The 18579-nt window shown below is 38.1% G+C and overlaps 1 protein-coding gene across 1 annotated transcript in view; it reads left to right on the forward strand.

Moving 5' to 3' along the window:
- The first annotated feature begins 510 nt into the window (after window positions 1-510).
- LOC119720424 (transcription factor E2-alpha-like) overlaps window positions 511-18579 on the forward strand; it is a 63625-nt gene continuing 45556 nt past the window's right edge. The window contains exons 1-3 of the mRNA XM_038190089.1: window positions 511-676; window positions 3428-3492; window positions 11296-11404. Of these exons, the coding sequence (XP_038046017.1) occupies window positions 601-676; window positions 3428-3492; window positions 11296-11404 (250 nt within the window). The 5' untranslated portion in view covers window positions 511-600. The remainder of the gene's footprint in view (window positions 677-3427; window positions 3493-11295; window positions 11405-18579) is intronic.

The raw sequence follows: 18579 nt of genomic DNA on the forward strand, positions 1-18579 counted from the left end.
TGTACAATCTGCCAAAGACTTGCTAGCAGTCTATTTAATATGTTGATGGTGCACTCTAGTTTGCTCCAAGTCATCAGCTACATTATTGATGGGAGATTGATCTCTTATATTAGTGTGTTCCTCAGGCTAGAGTGTGAAACCTTCGTTGACTGTGCATGGAAACAGTCTGTGTCTGCTGGAATTATGAAACAAGTATTGTAGAAATTCTTTACATGATCAGTCTCAACTGTTTTTCATAGGCATTGCTTTCTTTTCCCATTCACGTTTGCTGAATAAAAATGCCTCTTTTTTAAGAACTGGTCCTTTGCCTAAACTGTCTGTGTACTTCATTTGGCCAAGTGTCATTCAACCAGTAGACCCATTCAAGAATATAACAGCTCACTGCTTTGCAGGGTCCCACCCTCAACACCTGGACTGCATATTCATGAGATGGAGCCCATTGGTTGTTTAACTGCATATTAAACATGGTGTTGTTCAAGCATGAGCTGTCAGATTACAGTAGGGAAGTTGAGCATGTTTAGTAAGGTTACAGTCTTTGTGTGTGTGTGTGTGTTGGCTAATACTACCGGTAAAAGTAACACTAACAGTGAAAAGTGACTGATGATGAATAGCTGTGGTGTGGATCTATGCATAGATGGTAGACCCTTAATCAACCATAGCATGGGTGTTATGCCAGGTACGTACAATGTATGTTTGGGACGGACGTTGAGCTAGCTTCTCAGATACTTATTGTACATGAACATGGACTGTACTGTACTAGTGTTACAATTTTTGTCATCTGGCATATAATTTAGACCAAATAAAACAAGTTATACAGTTACATGAAAACTTTCAACATCTCTTAGTATCAAATATTTGTAAAAGTAGTAGGCTCCAGTGCTGAAAATGCAAACTATCAATAACATTTGTCTGCTGCTTGATGGTGTGTGGAAATCTATTTTCATTGCAGCACAACATTTTCTAAATTGCTGATAATTTTCACAGTGTTATAGAAATTTATAAGTTCAATACCTACTAGTACATGTACATGGATCTGAAGAAAGACAAATGACGTCAGTTGCATTTACTTTAATATATGGCTTAAAATTCCATGTAATATGTGGCCATGGACCCATGCATACATACCGGTACAGTAAAAGGCAAACCATTACCGTTAGGCATTAAGGATCGACACTTCAACACTATTTCCATCACATGTCCATGCTGAAATGCAAAGAATGGAGAAATCTCCTAATAATTTATTGCGTGTGCATGTATGCATGTTTTAAAACAAGTTTTACACTCCAATCTGATTCCAAAGTGAACATTTTGGAGAAAAAAAGCAAAGCATGCGAGGAGACACTCCACAGCATTATTTTCATGGACATGTACATGGACATGTACATGTATACGCATGTACATGTACATGTACATGTACAACCCAAGTCAAGTACAACTACAGGTATGATGATGACGATGATCATCCCTCATGACTACCCGTAGGTAGTCAGTTTATTGATGCAAGAGGGTCTGCAGAATACCGAAGGTAAAAAGGTCTGGCTTTTATGTCCACAAACAAGTCATATTTCACAAGGGCCATGACATTAAATAATCAGGATACATGTTGATTTTGCAAACACGCTTGATCATTTATCAAATTTATAAAAACATCAGGCAATGCTTGTATCCAAATACTATTCATCTTAAAAATGCACCAGCAATGGCAAGAGAAACATTATGAACATGTAGAAGACGACTATAAATGAAAAAGAATGAGATGGTTTACTCCAATGAAGGTTGTTAAGTTATTATTAAACAACTGAGGATTACAAGTGAAGGTTAGTGAGGTTTAAAGCTGGCTGTTGTAAGTGGTGTTAGGGCTGTGCATCGGAACTCTGTAGGGTACCTGAGTACCGGACCGCTGATGTCAAGAACCGGTTCCTGATTTACAGATTGGGCACCCGTAAGCAACTTTACAATTACTTAGTAACTTTTCAGACAATCAAAAAGAATGGTTTCGAAAGTCATTTGGGAGAATTTTCAAAATGAAATCCAGGCTACATAGAAAAACAAAACAGATGTCACGTTTATGACACTCGCGAAAGTTGCAGTTTTCACAATAAAGCTATAAGTTCACTCTACACACATGAATTGCTGCATTGACGCACCGATGTGGTAGTATTATCATACGGACCTTTATGAAAAATCTGAACAGAAACTTCCGAGATGTGAATTTTGGAATTGGGTCTCTTTAGCGGGTACCCATGTTATTTTTCAATAGGGTATCCGCTTCCCGTACTACCGGTAAATGCAAACCCTTTAGTGGTATGCACAAAGCTTATTGTTATGTGCCATGGTATCACATGGTGAATTTTCATTGGATATGAATTGTTCTTGAAGTCATGTATTTTGAGTGGCTCAGAAAGTTTAAATTCATTTATTTTTTAAGTGAGAACCTGACAGGTCTTGGCAAGGAAAAAGTGTGTTTTGTGCTATGTATGTTAATATAAAATTCACTAAAATTTATCACTACCATAGACTTTCCACTGAACTGTATACTATGTGGCATTTAATTAACCCCTAATAAAAGTTACGAAAAGTCACCAAATGCCAATCGGTCAAAGTGTTCCAGAGCTAATATTTTTTACACATGTACCCTAATAGAAATACTTAGTGATAGGGTTAAGTACAGGTAAAATGACCAGTTGGCTGCGTGCCAAAATACTCCTTCTCTCCTTACATGTACTTAAAAACCAAACGTAGGCTGAATGTATGATTAGGCCCTTTTTTGGCCTTAGTCATTTTACTACCTTTTCACATGCAAAATAAAAGTGTTATTGTGGGTCTTTGTTTTTAATGCAGAGAGAAACCATGGAACTACCCAATTGTTGTACGCCCGAGGGGTACCATTTGCCCCAAGGCATACAAAACCCATGGATTTTATCAACAGACAACAATGGTTTTGTTATACCGTGGTTTTATTTTTTTTAATTACTTGTTTGAGTATTTTAGAGGTAGGGCCTACATGTAGCAAAATGATAATTAAGATGTCAATTTTGTTAAAACAGGATGTATTTTTGTTTTGACACCCTGATGCATATAAATTTATCAGTCCAATGCTTATGCCGGGGATAAAATGGGTGTTTGCCTTGACACACGTAGGCAAACTGGAGAAAAAAACTTATTTTACTCGCACTGTGAATACTCTTTCAACCCAATTTCTGAGATACTGCATACAATTAAACTTCTGAACATGTTGACATGTCCACATGCCAGGCACATGTTCCTACAGAGTATTACAACTTGCTGTTAGTTCAGTTGGGATATTGTATCTTACCCAGTATCTCCTCCCATGCAAGATGCTCAGCCTGGCTAGTTACGGAAATCCTTTGATGCTAGTCATGATGAATACCAATTTCAATCATGAATTTATTAATTTTTGCTGCAGGTATTCATGTAGAAGGTCCTGGCAACACATGGAATAGTCAACAAAGTTCAAGTTTTGATTCAAGGGTAAGTCCTTTCACGTACAAATTTCTCTTTTATTTTTATATCTTCAAATGGATTCTTGCACTTTTTTATGGAGGATTTGTACAGTCAAATGGTGGTTGGAAAAAAACACCTTTTACTGGCCTTTTTATTTTATTTTTTTGCTTTTGTCATTGTTATTTATAAAGAAATGTAATGATGTGCACGCATTGATGTAAAAATTGTCTTAAAAAGTTAAATTAGAAGAAAGCTAAAAGAAACTAATTACATCTCAATCTCAAAAACCAACCTTGGTCTTTCAGTCTCTTACCGGTATGTGCATCCATCCCCACATAACCGGCATGCTTATAATCAACACTGTACATTTACGCTATACATCTACAAGTCACCGGTATAGGAAGCGTCACTGAATTGGATTAATGCCATCATTTTCCTCAACCTTCCCCAACATTTTCACTGACATCCAACCCAATTAAACTTCTCACAAAGTCTATCAAATCTGCCCTGATTTCAAGAGGTGAACAGACTAGAAATGTTGAGGTTGCATCCGTTGGGTTTTAATTTTGTACATTGTTAGTAATATGGGGAAGAGTAATGTTAAGAGGTAAATTGTCAGATAACATAAACGGTAAATGGTTGAAGGCAGGGGTTTTCCTTAACTTTTTCCTTTACTGGCCGGCCGGGCCAGTAAACCAGAGTTTTCACTGGCCTGCAACCTTTTTCACTAGCCCACATGTTTTAATAGTAACTTTCAATCAAATCACCATAAGCATTTTTGATAACATTTTTGATAATTAATTATGCAATATGAATACAATCGGCAATTATCTTAATCATGTACATAATATTGCATGTAGTTCCTTTTTAAGTGATGTCAATGTTTCTTTAATCGTCCATGCTTTAACATAGAGCAAGGCTTTAATTAACAGGAATCAAATAGGGGGAGAAGTTATAATCAAAATTTATGCAGTGTGCTTCGTTCCGAACTTAAGGCTTTAGGTGTTCTATTTCCGACATGTTTTGATAAAACACGAACTAAAAAAGCGTTATCTTGAGGAACAAGAAAACATTGCACACAGTCGTGGTATTAATGGGAGTTTACCAAGTTAGTAACTGAACTGTTTTAACTTGTTTGAAAATGAGTGAGAAGGCTAGTATTTTCAAAAAAACATCTCTCGCGCGCGCCATGCATTTCTAGCGAAGAATGGTGCAATCAGCGTGCCTAGCCAAGAAGCGCTGCGGGCGGGCGACCCACGAACTTACGCTGGTCACGTCAATCCATAACGTTTTCCGGAGCACGGTCCACTTTACATTCACTAGTCTTTACATTCAAAATAGGCCCCTCGAATCTCATATTGTCCTCATCTTTTCGGTACATTCGTTTGATAGTGTTCAAGAAATCAGCCGAAGAATCCGTTCGGGGCACAAGTTTTGGCAGACTGTCATGAAAGTTTTCTCCTCACCACGTTGTATGATACGAATACGATGTTAACGTACATGTACGTACGTCCGTACCGTGTGGACTGCAAACGAAGTAAATCACATGCGCTGCATGTGTGCACAATATGTAATGGCAAATTCACGTTGATTCGCCTCATGTTCAGTTCGTCGTTATGATTTCAATGCACAGCGCACTGCGAATATACATGGAGTGATACGAATTCGAACTACCGATGTTTTTATTTCAGTCGGCGTGGCAAAAGTATTCATGTGTTGTATCACCCTTAACTTTTTATTTTGATTGATTGAAAAATACTGTAGGGAAAACTTCGTTATTTTTATTTTTTTTAACAGTTTTTTGACTCGCCCGTCGGACTACTGAGAGGAGGGTTTTGACTCGCCCGCCGCTGTTTTCACTCGCATTTGGCGAGCGGGTGACCGCTAAGGATAATCCCTGGTTGAAGGCAAATTTTTTTTAGGGGCTGTCCAAAGTTCTCAACATTTTCATGGTCGAACAAAGCTTACGATCGAGGGGGGGGGGGGGTAGGTCGGAGGCCTCGTACGACTTGAAAAGGTGTTTAAAAATTCTGATATTTCTAAGGTAAAACTACACTGGAAAAAAGTAAAAAAGTAAAAAAGTGAGAACATAAAATTCCCCCCCCCCAAAAAAAAAATACCGGCAAGTTAAAATAAAGAATGAAAACGCATTTATAGTGTGTTTTTTGTCTTACTGAATACATTTCTCAATAGTTTTTTGAACATAAAAAAACACTTTGACATTTCTACTGTTCATATTTATTCATTTGCATACTTTCAATTGCTATGCCCTATTGGAAGGAAACCTCTGTTGATTTTTTGCCTTTTAAAAGAAATCCTCCGTAGCCAAGAATCAGCAAAAGAAGATTAAATATTCTGCAATTAAATGTAGGATTCGATTTAAAACAAAGGAAGACACCTCTAATTTTTTGGAGAATTAGAAAGAAAATGACTGCCGTGGTCCTGTCTGGAACCGCGTCATCGTGACTTCAATTCTAGCGCGCCATCCATCAGGCCAAATGTTTGCTGGAGTTAAGATGGTAATTTCATATATTACATGTATATGGCTTGCTTGTATAGGTGTGCAAAAGTATGAGCACCTTGGGAATATAAATGAACACACCAAAAGTCACATTAACTGTGAAAACTGATATTTCAGAGAAATACAACATGAAGACTCTGAAAGTGTTTTCATGTAACAACCTGTGTCATCACACACGTACGTAGCCTACACTTGAGCGATACCAAAAGTACAACCATGCTTTCATGCATGTTTGAAAGCGACATGCCCAGTGTGTTATGCAACACCATTCACATTGCACATACTACATGTACCGTACGTGTATGCATCAAAGATCGTACGAATTTTGGTATGCATGAAAACAACTCACAACTCATTCATGGCTGTTTAGCGTACGACTCATTGGGACCATAGAGCAAGGACTGACCAAGTATCGCACCAAACACAAACCCTCAGTTACTGGCAGTGACCATGTGCAGCGAAGATGAACTGAAAGTGCACAGCAGAGGGCAGAGACTCAATTCATGTAACAGCCAGACAACAGTCATTGGAAGCAGAAAGTGCACGCGAAGAAAAATCAGGCGAAAATGACGACGACCGGAAACTGTCTGAATCTACCCACGACTGATTCCACATTTTCCCGCATTTTTCCGCGTGAATTTGATGGTGCGGGAGCCGGTAGCCTTGGAGCCTATCCTGGACAAACATTTTTTGGAATCTTTGTCGTATAGATGCGTACGTGTAATGCACATTGGGGTGTACTGTAAACACAAGAAGACAAGGAACCATACTATCAATATGTTAACATATGATATCAATGTTTGCTGTGTTGTGAAGTAATACCGGAAGTGACATTATTTGCAGGGTGGTCGTGGTAGTTTAACAGTGCGGGGCTGTTCCCATTGGACTTTTCAGTATCCTTTATATTCTACCCTGGCTGCGTGGAAATCTTCCACGACCACTTTCCGCCTGGTAGTTTTACATCACGGTCGCCGTAAGTTAACATTGATGTCCCCATTGGACTTGATGTTGTAATTCTACGGTACGATAAACCAAAACAACTCTTATGGGAACTCGGCTTACGGCTTTAGCCTTCAGGGAACCTCAGTCTCAGCAAGATTTCATGTTCTGAATGCACAATGTTTTGACTTTCTTGATATTCTGTTCTGTCTTGGGTCAATTTTCATTTTTTTGAAACAGTAGGCCTATCATGTGTTAGTAAAATTGATGAAGTTACCATAGAAAAGGACAGTACGGTGTAATAGTAGGTCAGCCAAATGTGGAAAAGTACCCTGGAGAATAATTTCACGGCATTTTTTGGTAATAGCTGGCATCCATGCTAGATCCTTTCTTTGAACCATAACAAACAACATGTGGGTGGATGCCACCGTTAATTGTTACCCTAAATATACCTAATTTGCATAAATCTTTAATACCTGACATGTAGTATATTTTTGCCCTTATTTGGGTATATCTTTTATTTTATGATTTTTTGAAAATTTTATTTTGGTGATTCTACTTCACATCCTTACTTCAATAACATTTTCTAACGCATATAAGTGACTGAATAATTATTAGGATATAGTAACAATCCAAAATGGCTCCTATTATACCCAAAAGTTGGGCGCATTTTACTTAGCTCCAAATATCTTCAAGAAGTTTTGCCAAACATCAGTATTGATGAGCTTCAAATTCACCTAGTTGCTTACTGGCACAGTTACCCTATTAAAACCTTATGGAAAATCATGTGAACAATGATAATAATATTGTGACATTTAGCCCAGCAAACAAAAACGGAAAACGAGGTGTCTGTTAATTAGCCTAATTAGTGAAAGGTTGCCTAACGTGAGAGACTTGAAAAAGTTCAAGGACATTCTCTAAATGATTAGAAAGAAAATTAATGGGAAAAAAAACATTTTGACACTGACATAATTATTACAAACATGTTTGGGTTTTTTTTTTTTGGGGGGGGTGTTTCTTGACCTTATTTAAGTATCCCATGTTAGGCGACCCTTCTCCTAATTTAAGCCCAGTTTACGAACAGCAAGCTCGTTTCCCCCGTTTTTGTTTGCTGAGCTTAATACCACAATGTTATCGTGTTCACATGATTTCCCATAAGGGTTTTAATAGGAACACTGTGCCAGTAAGCAACTTGGTGAATTTGAAGCTCATCAGGACTGAGGTTTGGCAAAACTACTTGATGATATCTGGAGACAAAGTAAATGTGCGCAATTTTGGGTATAATAGTAGCCATTTTGGATCGTTACTATGTCCTCGTGATTATTATGTCACTTACATGCTTAAGAAAATGTTAAGTAAGAGGGTGTAACTAGAATCACCAAAATAAACTTTTCAAAAAAAAAATTAAAAAATTAAGAATATACCCAAATATGGGAATAAATATATTACACTACAGGGATTAACAATTTATGCAAATTAAGTATATTTAGGGTCAAAATTAAGGGTGGCATCCACCTACATTTTCTTCCCTATCCTTTGACTGATTGATCTGACATGGTTACCTGCTATTACCACAAAATGCCGTCCAAAATGTAATATTCCACTTTGGCTGGTCCACTATAAACACTTACGTGTGTAAAACAATAATTTTAGTCATTTTAGACATTGAGGTCACCAAGACCAGCAGATTCAAGTAACTATTGCTTGATACAAAGATGAAATGAAATTAATACGCAAATGATTTCACATCTGGAAAATCATCTGACCTCTGAGTCTGAGCCTAAACGTTTTCTCACTGACTCCAAATCCAGATAGCAGCAGTGGTGAAGTTTTTTGACACAGGGATCATTCAGACATTGTTTTAAATTCCCTTAAAACAACGGTTGAACTCGATTCGGTGTAACTTTCTTGCTAAAACAATGTCTGAAAGCTTTTGTATTTCAACCGAATCGAGTTCAACTCGTCGTTAAAATGGCAACTGAAAACCCCTTGGAGGGAGGTTTTATCTCAAAACCAGAACAACTTTATTTCCTAAAACGATGTAAAATGGTTTTAGCTAAAACGCTTCCCGTTTTAGCCAGCACAGTGACCTGGAGTTATGTAACGCCTTCTCAGAGGCGCGCTTTTGTATTCAACAAACAATGTACTGTGGGCTGCATGGTGGGCACAAAGCACCCATGAATCCTACTGTCAGCCATTCATGAACAAAAATCCAACTTCAAGTCCAATCTCTGCAAGATTTCTGACCACATGGTCCAAGTTTCACATCCTTTTGGTGCTCACTCGCACACACGATGACAAACATGTAGATGCCAACGCAACAACCGCTAACCGGAGCACAATTATCATAATGCTCTGATACCTGGCAAACCTTGGCGCTGATTGGTCAATATTGCAACGTTAATATCGCATGTATTTTCACATGACTGACATGTGCGGGGAAGTTGATGCAGTAAACCTGGAGTGAAATCTGTTCAATTCTTAATGGTGTGTGGTTTCGAACACTGGTTTTGAACAACTTTTTACAACAGAATTATGTCTTTTTGCACCACGAAAGGTACAGAAAATAGCCCCCAAAATGTAAACACAAACGGTGAAAGGCCGATGTACGATACGAAATCGCCGCGGTGGATTTAAGTGTGACTATCGTAATGTTTACAGTGTGCCACACTATGACTGGCCGAGGCTAGGATGCCAAACACGGCAATACATCACGACAGTGAGAGGCTCGGACCACATGTACTGTAGCAAACTGTAAAAATGGAAGAGTGAAGGCTCTTTTTTAGCATGCGGTTTTTGCCGAGGCGGATGTTCTACTTGACCTTAGAATCTGAGATAAACCACTTCGAGTTGAACTTGCTATACTTAAAAGATGTCTGAACACTCGATATGTAGTTTTATTTTCACGACGGACCTCCCATGGTGAGCGACCATTTTAGTTAAAATGGTGTCCGAACATATCCCAACAGTGATTGAAAAACCCAAACCCGAACAAAACATGAATAACATAATAAACCAAAGAGTAGCTATTAGTTTGGCTACCAACATGTACATGTGTATGGTACATGTACTGGAAATGACCAAGATGGCTTATTAAGTATATTGCAATCAGAGGTCAAAACAGGGCAGCGAAATTGAAATATGATTAGGCCGGGGCAGAGGTGAGGTTTTCTGAGTACACTCAGTAAGGTGACCCTTGGTGGCCCTATCATATATTGGTAGATTGCCCGCTGGCACACAGTCAGCCCACAGAGACATGACTTTTCCAGGTTTCAGGTGACAGGAACTGAACAAAGGGCTGTGTTAGGCCATGTCTGGAATGGGTTGTCTCAGCGCTACTTGTAGACTACAAAGAACATTTAAATTATTGTCAAATAAAGTCTTTTATTTAGAAATTGCCAGTTACATGACAATCTGTTACAAGCAATTAGAATGACAGTTTATTCAAATTGTGAAATTGCCATCCGGCCTGAAATAGATGGGCAATACAGGGCGTCCTGAAAAAAATGGTGCATGTAAACCCCTCGATTTTTGCTAAGTTACAACCAAAATTTTCTGCAGATGTTTACACCATCTTCAAGGTAATAGATTTAGCTTGAGAATACCGTTTGTTTCATTGAGATTGCTTTTGTAAATCCAAAGATATGTTTGAATAACGGCAAAGCCTAGAAACCCATTTTGTGCCACTTTCTGTGAAGCAGTTAAAATCAGTATAAACCAAATCGCTTTACTGTTAGTGATTTTAACATTTTTAAGCAGAGTGTGCAATAGTTTTTTATATTTACATGTAATTGAACTCTTTCATTGAAGATTTAAAGAAGTGAACCTGTCTGTACTATTACATTGTTTCAACATAAGAACAAAACCCTATATTGTCGTGTTAATGGAATGTTTGTCTTACACCCATAGGGATAATCTTATCAAAAGAGCCATACTGGCATTGTCTGATCTTTGAAGCACTCGCTTCCTAAAAGTGGCACAGAATGGGTTTTTTTGGCTTTGCGGTTATTCAAACAAATCTTTAGATTTACAAAAGCAATCTTAATTAAACAAAAGGTATTCTCAAGCTAAATCTGTAACCTTGAAGATCGTGTAAACATTTGCAGTAACTTCCAGTTGTAAATTGGCGAAAATGGCGGGGTTTACATGCATGGGACACCCTACAAGTGATGAAATAAAGGTTTTGTTGTTTCTCCATTGGTTTAACCTACATGTATAGTCTAATCACCTTGTAGTTTCCATTTTAGTGCCAAGATAAAACCCTTCAAGGTGCAAGAATTGATGTTGTCCTGATGATCGTTCAAACAAATATGATTAATTAATATTCATATCAAATTAACCTTGTTTTCTTTATTGTATGCTCTTACTAGGGATACGAACACTCACACAGTACAACCTATGGCAACATGAATGACAGAATAATGGAAGGACTTCCAAATAGTTATACTCATTCATCTTCAGCTATGTCTTCAATAATGGGTATGTACATGAACATGTAGCTTAGTTTTTAATCTCCCTGAAATGGATTAAATTTAAATATTTCAGCAGATGTAATGGAACGTTTTTGTGCTTAGAAGTATGTGCACTAAATATGTCCATTCTAATCATCAGGTTGCTTCCAATACAGTCACTATGCACTCCATATGTATGTATGTTTTCAATACTGACAATATTTTCTGAAATAATTATATCTACATGTATATTGTACCTGTTTCAGACTAGCATTTTAGAGTCTCTCCAATCCACACTGGTCCTGAGATATGAAATAAGTTCAACTTGTACAGGGCTCGCGAAATCAGCTGCCCGACGTCCCAGGACAACCAAAATTTTCTGTCGGGACAACCAAAAGTTCCAGGTTGCCAGTAGTGCTGCAACTGATCAAGTTCGGTTCAGTTTGGTTCGGTTAGGTTGCGGTTCGATTTTTTTCTCTCCGAACTTCGGTTTGGTTTGGCTTCGGAAGTGCATACATAATGTACATGTCCATACAATGTATTGGGCTATAATGAACAAACATGTGTACCGTGCACGTCTGACAGAAATAGGCACCGCAATTTCCACATGCTATCCAACACAAGTGGAAGGATGAATCTTATTTTTGTTGTGTAAACAAAATTACGTTATAATTTGACTTGATGAAGTTGAAAAATGAACATCGTAAATTGCTACCTGTGTTACCTATCGCAGCCCTATCCGGCCCGGCAACTATGGGCTATCGTGTAGTCTAGCGCCCATTTCCTAACTTAAGGGGACAAAACAGGGGCCCTATGCTACATAATGCCCTATGCCATAAAATTTCCCCACACGTGCTGACGGTTTTCCCGACGAGTTCCCTCCCGTCCGAGCATGCCCTGATGAGCACTAAAAACTTGCTTCGTGGCAATAATTGCTGATTAGTTTTGTCCTAGGAACAAACAGGTCCTTTTACTGTGGCAAACTTATGAAACCATGATTAATTTTAGCAATAAGCTGACAAGTAGCTACCGTAGAAAATAATAACTTTTCGATTCGCGACTCCATAATGAATTCTCATTCAGCTGTGGAAAATGTGGACGGATCCATTTTGTAAAGGGTAGTTTTACCCTCTTTTGAGCGATTACATCGTTTTTTCGTATTCATTCTTTACGAAAAAAAAATATATTGCGAAAATTACGAACTATGGGAAAGGTTTCAGACTCCATAAAAATTATTTTTTTACTTCTGATACGGTGAAAAAAAATGAAAATTCTGGTGAATTTTGCCAATGAAACCCCCCCCCCTTCACAAACGTACTACGTCACCCTGGAACAAGGCGCAGCATGCAGGGCCAGATACTGACCACGCTGGATGAATGCAATGAGCATCGCTTTTCATTGAGAAAAGGTGCGTACGATTGTTTCAAAGCGTATCGGCCCGATATCCTATTTGTATGCCTGGCTAGAATTCACTGCAAATAATGAAGATGAATGCGGTGATTTGTCAACACGGTAAATTCAATCACCCGTGCATTTTATTTTTGCCCTTTCATTGCAAGCATTAGCATTCCTAGCGCTATCAACAAATACTTGCCGAACTCTTCCGAACCGACATTTGGGTTCGGTTCGGTTCGGGTTCGGTTCGGAAGGCCAATGTCGGCTATATTTAGTTCTGTTCGGCGGTTCAGCTGTAGCACTAGTTGCTAGCCCGACGGGCAACCCCATTTTTTTCACCAATACTCACACATTTTTACACTTTATTTAATTTAGTTCATGGGATTTTTTAAAGTTCCAGAATCCCATACAAGTGCACAACGTCGAACAATAATCATGATAATATCAACATTTTGACTCAGCTGCTACGCTATCGCCATTTGATGTTGGTAATCTACGCATAACCAATAATGGGTACCAGCCAAAACAGAACAGCAGTCAATCTCAATCTGTACATGCACGGTCCGGCTGCATCATGCAGTAACGTTTCGCGTACGTAATGTGTGTAGGCAGCGGATGCATGCGTGTGTGTACGTGTGTTTCCAATAATATTATGACTGGACCACTGTACACTAACCAGTGCGGCACAGAGTGCGGGCACCGTACACACGCATGCAGCCACGGTCGGCCACTGCCGGCCACACAGGCTTGCAAAATGGCGATAGCGCAGCAGCCAAGTATAAAATATTTTGTACCGGGACGTCGGACAGCCAATTTTGTGAGTCCTGAGCCACTTCAGGTAAAGCAGCCATGTACATTATTAGTATTTGGCCTTCAGTTTGGGGCAATATTAAAAGTTCTTTATTGGGCAACTGAAAATGAAATTCGGGCAACCAGATTTCAATGCCCGAAGGGCAACTACACTTTTAAAAATTTTGCGAGGCCTGATGTAGAATAGTTAGGAGCTGACTTTATGTGCAAGACAAGATTGACTGTTCAACTCAGTGCTGATTGATCGATACAAAATCGTTAACTAATTAGAACATGGTCAAAATGGGGCGTTATCAAATGCACACATGTAAACAAAATGCTACATGTAAGAAAAATCGAAATTAGGTTATCAGGTACTCTCAAACTGTTAAAAAAATTTTCTCCACGGGCCTGATAAAACATCAAGCAGATAATTCAGATCAGGACTTCAATTTCCTTGGAATTATTAACGATGTGCAGGCGTCAGGCTGACGCAACATGTGGATATGGTGGCCTGCCCTAAGGAACATCTAAAATGTCAATTTCTTTTAAGACATTGAGACTTTCTTTTACGACATCGTACATTTCATGACATATCATATTTTTCCACAACCTTGCAATTTTCTTTCACAGCATCAAAATTTGTATACACACAATTTTGTTACAGTACGTACTCCTACCGGTATATTGTAAATTGTTCGTGGCAAATTGATACTATCTAAAGGTACCGGTATATTCCGAAGGGCTTGGTCAAAAGAAATTCCACACAGTGTCTTACATTTACGGACAAACCTATTTTGAAAACCCTGTTTGTTTCATCGGGTGCAGCACTGATTTTTGCCTTGCCTACGGTACATACGGTATGTACATGTATGTATTTCCCAGCAGTGAATAAAGCCATTGCGTTTTGTGCAAATCTGTCACATTAACTGCAGATCAAATAAAGTGAAAACTCACTGTAGGATATGTCCCGCACTGATTTCAGGCACACACAATTCCAGTGTGCGCGTTTGAGGAAACTTTTTGCCCAGAAATACATGTGCATGTGACTGGAAAATTGTCGTTATTCCAGTCACACATGTTACCATAATTTAGGACCAAAATTTTATACCCTGAAATTCCATCGCACTGAAGTTACACAAAAACAGCAAATTTTCAAAGTGTACATGTACGTACACGTGTACGTAGAACTTTGTGTGAACATTCTTATTCTATTTTTAACGACCTTTCCATCGAATATCATTCCGGGTAAATGCATTTTCGAGCCCAAATGAGCACATTGTCACAAAAGTGCTCCTTTCAACTCAACAGCATACCTTTTCCCTTACAATAAGTTACATGTGGGGTTCATTCCATATGAGCTCAACCATAGTCCAGAAATCTTTGACAGCCACCAACTCAATTTCTGTCAGTACCTTTCTATGTATAATGAACACTTGTGTGCAAAATATTAGGCCAGAACTTCTGAGGGTTTCTGAGATATGGCCCTCCAAAAATAGGGTGTCATGTTATTTTTGCACTCGCAAGTCACCAACGTTAATTTATAGGGTTTTTGGAGGCCAATATCTTGGAAACGAATCAGAGATTTGTGCTGAAAATACATACATACTACATACATGTACGCAAATGAAAACCTCTTTTGTATAACTTGAAAAGTTTTCCTGAAAATCAGATATGAAACTTGGGTCTTTTTATTCTTCATTGAGTGATCCTCAAGCTGATTGTTTTAAAAATTCAACAAGTCACTATATCCTTACCTTAATTTTCTCAGTACTTCCTTATGGTATATATTTGTACACTAGAATCTTAATTTGTAAAGCGTTTTCTATAACTCAATCTGGTACTGGTACTTACAGGAGAAAATATTCAAATCTGTCCCTTTTTCATGTGATTCCGTTACTGAAATTTCCCAAAAAGTTTTCTTCCTGTTACTATCAAATCTCTTACTTCATCTACCTACCAAGATTCTTAAACACTAACTTCAGTAATATCTTTACTAATTCCAAAACAGCGGTAACGGAATTACATTTGGTAACAGAATTACATAGATAACAGAATTACCCAGCTTCCATTTCTGAGGCTAGAGTAATTCTTTTTGTTTGTTTGTTTAATAATCAATCACAGGATGTACATGGTATAATACATTTTTTTTATTTTCAGTCCAATTTTAGACACTTTGGTCCAATGTTTATTGGGGGTATTTTTCATGTTTTTTCCTCCGTTTTCAGGTTTTCATTCCTTATGAAAATCATCTTTGTGTTCCAATTTTGCACACAGGGCTGTTTATTATAGTTTATTATGGTGGAGTATCATGTGGAATGTTAACACACTCATTCAGATAATCTGATATTCAAGAATGTCAATTTTTCAGGTAAAATTTGTTAAAATGTTGTAATTCCGTTACCAACCCATCTGCTTTTCCGGGGGAAAAATTTCAAGGATGGAGTATACATGTACCAATACATGTAGTCTTGGGAGACTGAAAATACAATGATCATAAACAAATGTTAGCTTTCATTGGGTAACCAAAACATTCTGGATATTTTCAAGATTAAACCATTTCAAGTAGGTGCTAACCTAATGATAGTTGTCATAATTGTTCAGCTTGACATCCAGTTGACTTGTATAATGGCTCTTTGTCAGCACACCTACAATATATTTATTTTTTTAAAATCTGATATAACAATTGGAATTTTTCAAGAAATTCCGTTACCACTAGCATTTCTGGTAAAAAAGGCAAGTATATCCAAAACATCCTGCTTGTAAATAGCTGACACCATATGCTATGAAAATTAGTATGAACAATAAAGCTAAGGTGTTATAGATTTCATGGAAATTCTTCTGAAGTTGAGGGAAAAATAATACCCAATTTTCTGACGTAATTCCGTTACCGACACATTTTTGGACTTGGATCTTTCCACATAGTATACAGGAACTTTCAGTTTTTTAGTGTGATATGATAGCAGGGTATAACCAGACCATAAGAGTGTTTGTAATCAGGTAGACCATAAGATTAATCCACAGCATGTCAAATTATTTTATAGCCAATATTTCTCTGAAACGTAATTCCGTTACAATGCTGTTACAATTGCACTTATGTACATGTACATGTACCTCAAATTTCAGGTAAAAATGCCTGAGTCCACTCACATACAATGCACAGTGGACTGATACACATACCGTCTACATGTTTGTATTACGGAAGTTGTGTATTGAAGGGAAAATTGAGAGAGAAGTGTAAGGTCCTGTCTGAATCACGAACTGACCTACAATGCGTTTGCTTTCTGTCATTAACCACAAAAGTTGGTGTCAGTGTCATCATCGAGTTGAATCCTAGTTTTACAATTTAAGGGATATTTTGGGGTTTAATTTCTGTGTCCACATTTTAACATTTTACTTGAACACCCATCCTTGTTAGGACGCAAACTATTTTTTTCTTTTTAAATTAGGTCTTACATGTAGATGTTTATGTACATGTGCACACATGTGAATTAATTTAGACTCAGCAGCAGGTTTCTTCCAGGCCGTTTAGCAGTAACAGGTAATAACACTGATACAGTTGGTATGTGTTTTCTGTTGCAAGAAATGCTGGTTTTTGGGCAGTGATATTGGAGTGAAATTTGATATTTCTTTCACAATCAAATTCTTAAATTTTTCCCGAAGGTATGGACATTTGCAATTACCCGGAAACATTCCTGGTGATTTTAAGGTGAAAATCCTTGCCCAAAGCGAAGATACAGGTAGGACTGGTACCAAATACCCTGTGAAATTATTCCGCTTGAACTGGTATCATTCGGAAGAGAACAATCATAGAAGGTGGTCTTAGAAACTGTGCCCGCAGACACATATTTTTACGTGCATCAGCAACGGAATCCAGTTACCGGCTACGAAGGTACCCCAAACATTATGCATACGTTTTCTCTGTTTTCTCAACATGGATAGTATCCACTAAGCTAAAAGCTCAACAAGTTAGTATTAACTTTATAAATGCACCCTTCTTAAGGTCTTGAGCAATTTTGTTTTTCAAATGGAAAAAAAATTGCACAAAAAGCAAGCGTTCCCATTTGTACCTGTAAGAGTGAACAGAATCCTCACTATATGATTGCTTTTAATCATGAATATTTGGTCTCCGGAAATAATCAGGATTTTTTATTCACCTCCAAAATAATTCAATATCCGGTTTCTTGGGCAGAAGCCCGGCAAATATAACATAAACATGAACTGTTAACCCCTAGAGTATGTCATTGACCATGTGGTTAACAGTCCAGACTTATTTCAAGACAAATGGTAATTGACAAAGTGTAAGACCCCAGGCCTCAGCAAGATCCCAGTTGTAGGTAATTACACCTTGATTGCTGTACTCTACCAAAGACCCAGGAACTTCTCCATGGGTTGTTGGCCTTTCCTGCTTCGGGCATACAAACTGTGCCAAGTTGGGAACACCCCCTGCCAACTGAAGGTGCCTTGAGCAATTCTATGGCTAATTCACAGTCAGCCAGCTCTGTAACCTACTGTTACAATCTTCTTCAAAGGGACCTACTGAAGGGGATTGACCGAGTTGCAAACTGTCCCTTCACCCATGCACCCAAAAAAGAAATGGGTTATCAAAATGACAAAAATGAAAATAATGATGTCATCAGACCGGAAATTGTTGTAGGGAGAATATGAATAGGGTCGTTTTTTTCCTTTTGTAATTATATCCGTGAATTAAATTAAATCTGTATACAGTGGTGATGTTTGTGGCATGATTGATTAATTAACCCTAACTCCCTAGCATTTTTTACTAAAAACCATACCCATCCTGGCAAACTCCAACACCATATGGGAAACTGCACACACACACACACTGCCCAACCCAATGTAAAAGACTGTCAGTTTAGGGGTACCATACCCATCCTGAAAGATTCCAACAAAACATGCCGTTGGGGTTTGATGGGTTGGGGGAGGTTAGGGTTAATGATATTAACATATCTATAACTGGAAGTTAGGTGTCATTAAAACATACATGTAAACTTTTAC

This window comes from Patiria miniata, unplaced genomic scaffold (assembly GCF_015706575.1).
Source record: "Patiria miniata isolate m_02_andy unplaced genomic scaffold, ASM1570657v1 HiC_scaffold_9, whole genome shotgun sequence".
In the NCBI taxonomy this organism is placed as follows: domain Eukaryota; kingdom Metazoa; phylum Echinodermata; class Asteroidea; order Valvatida; family Asterinidae; genus Patiria; species Patiria miniata.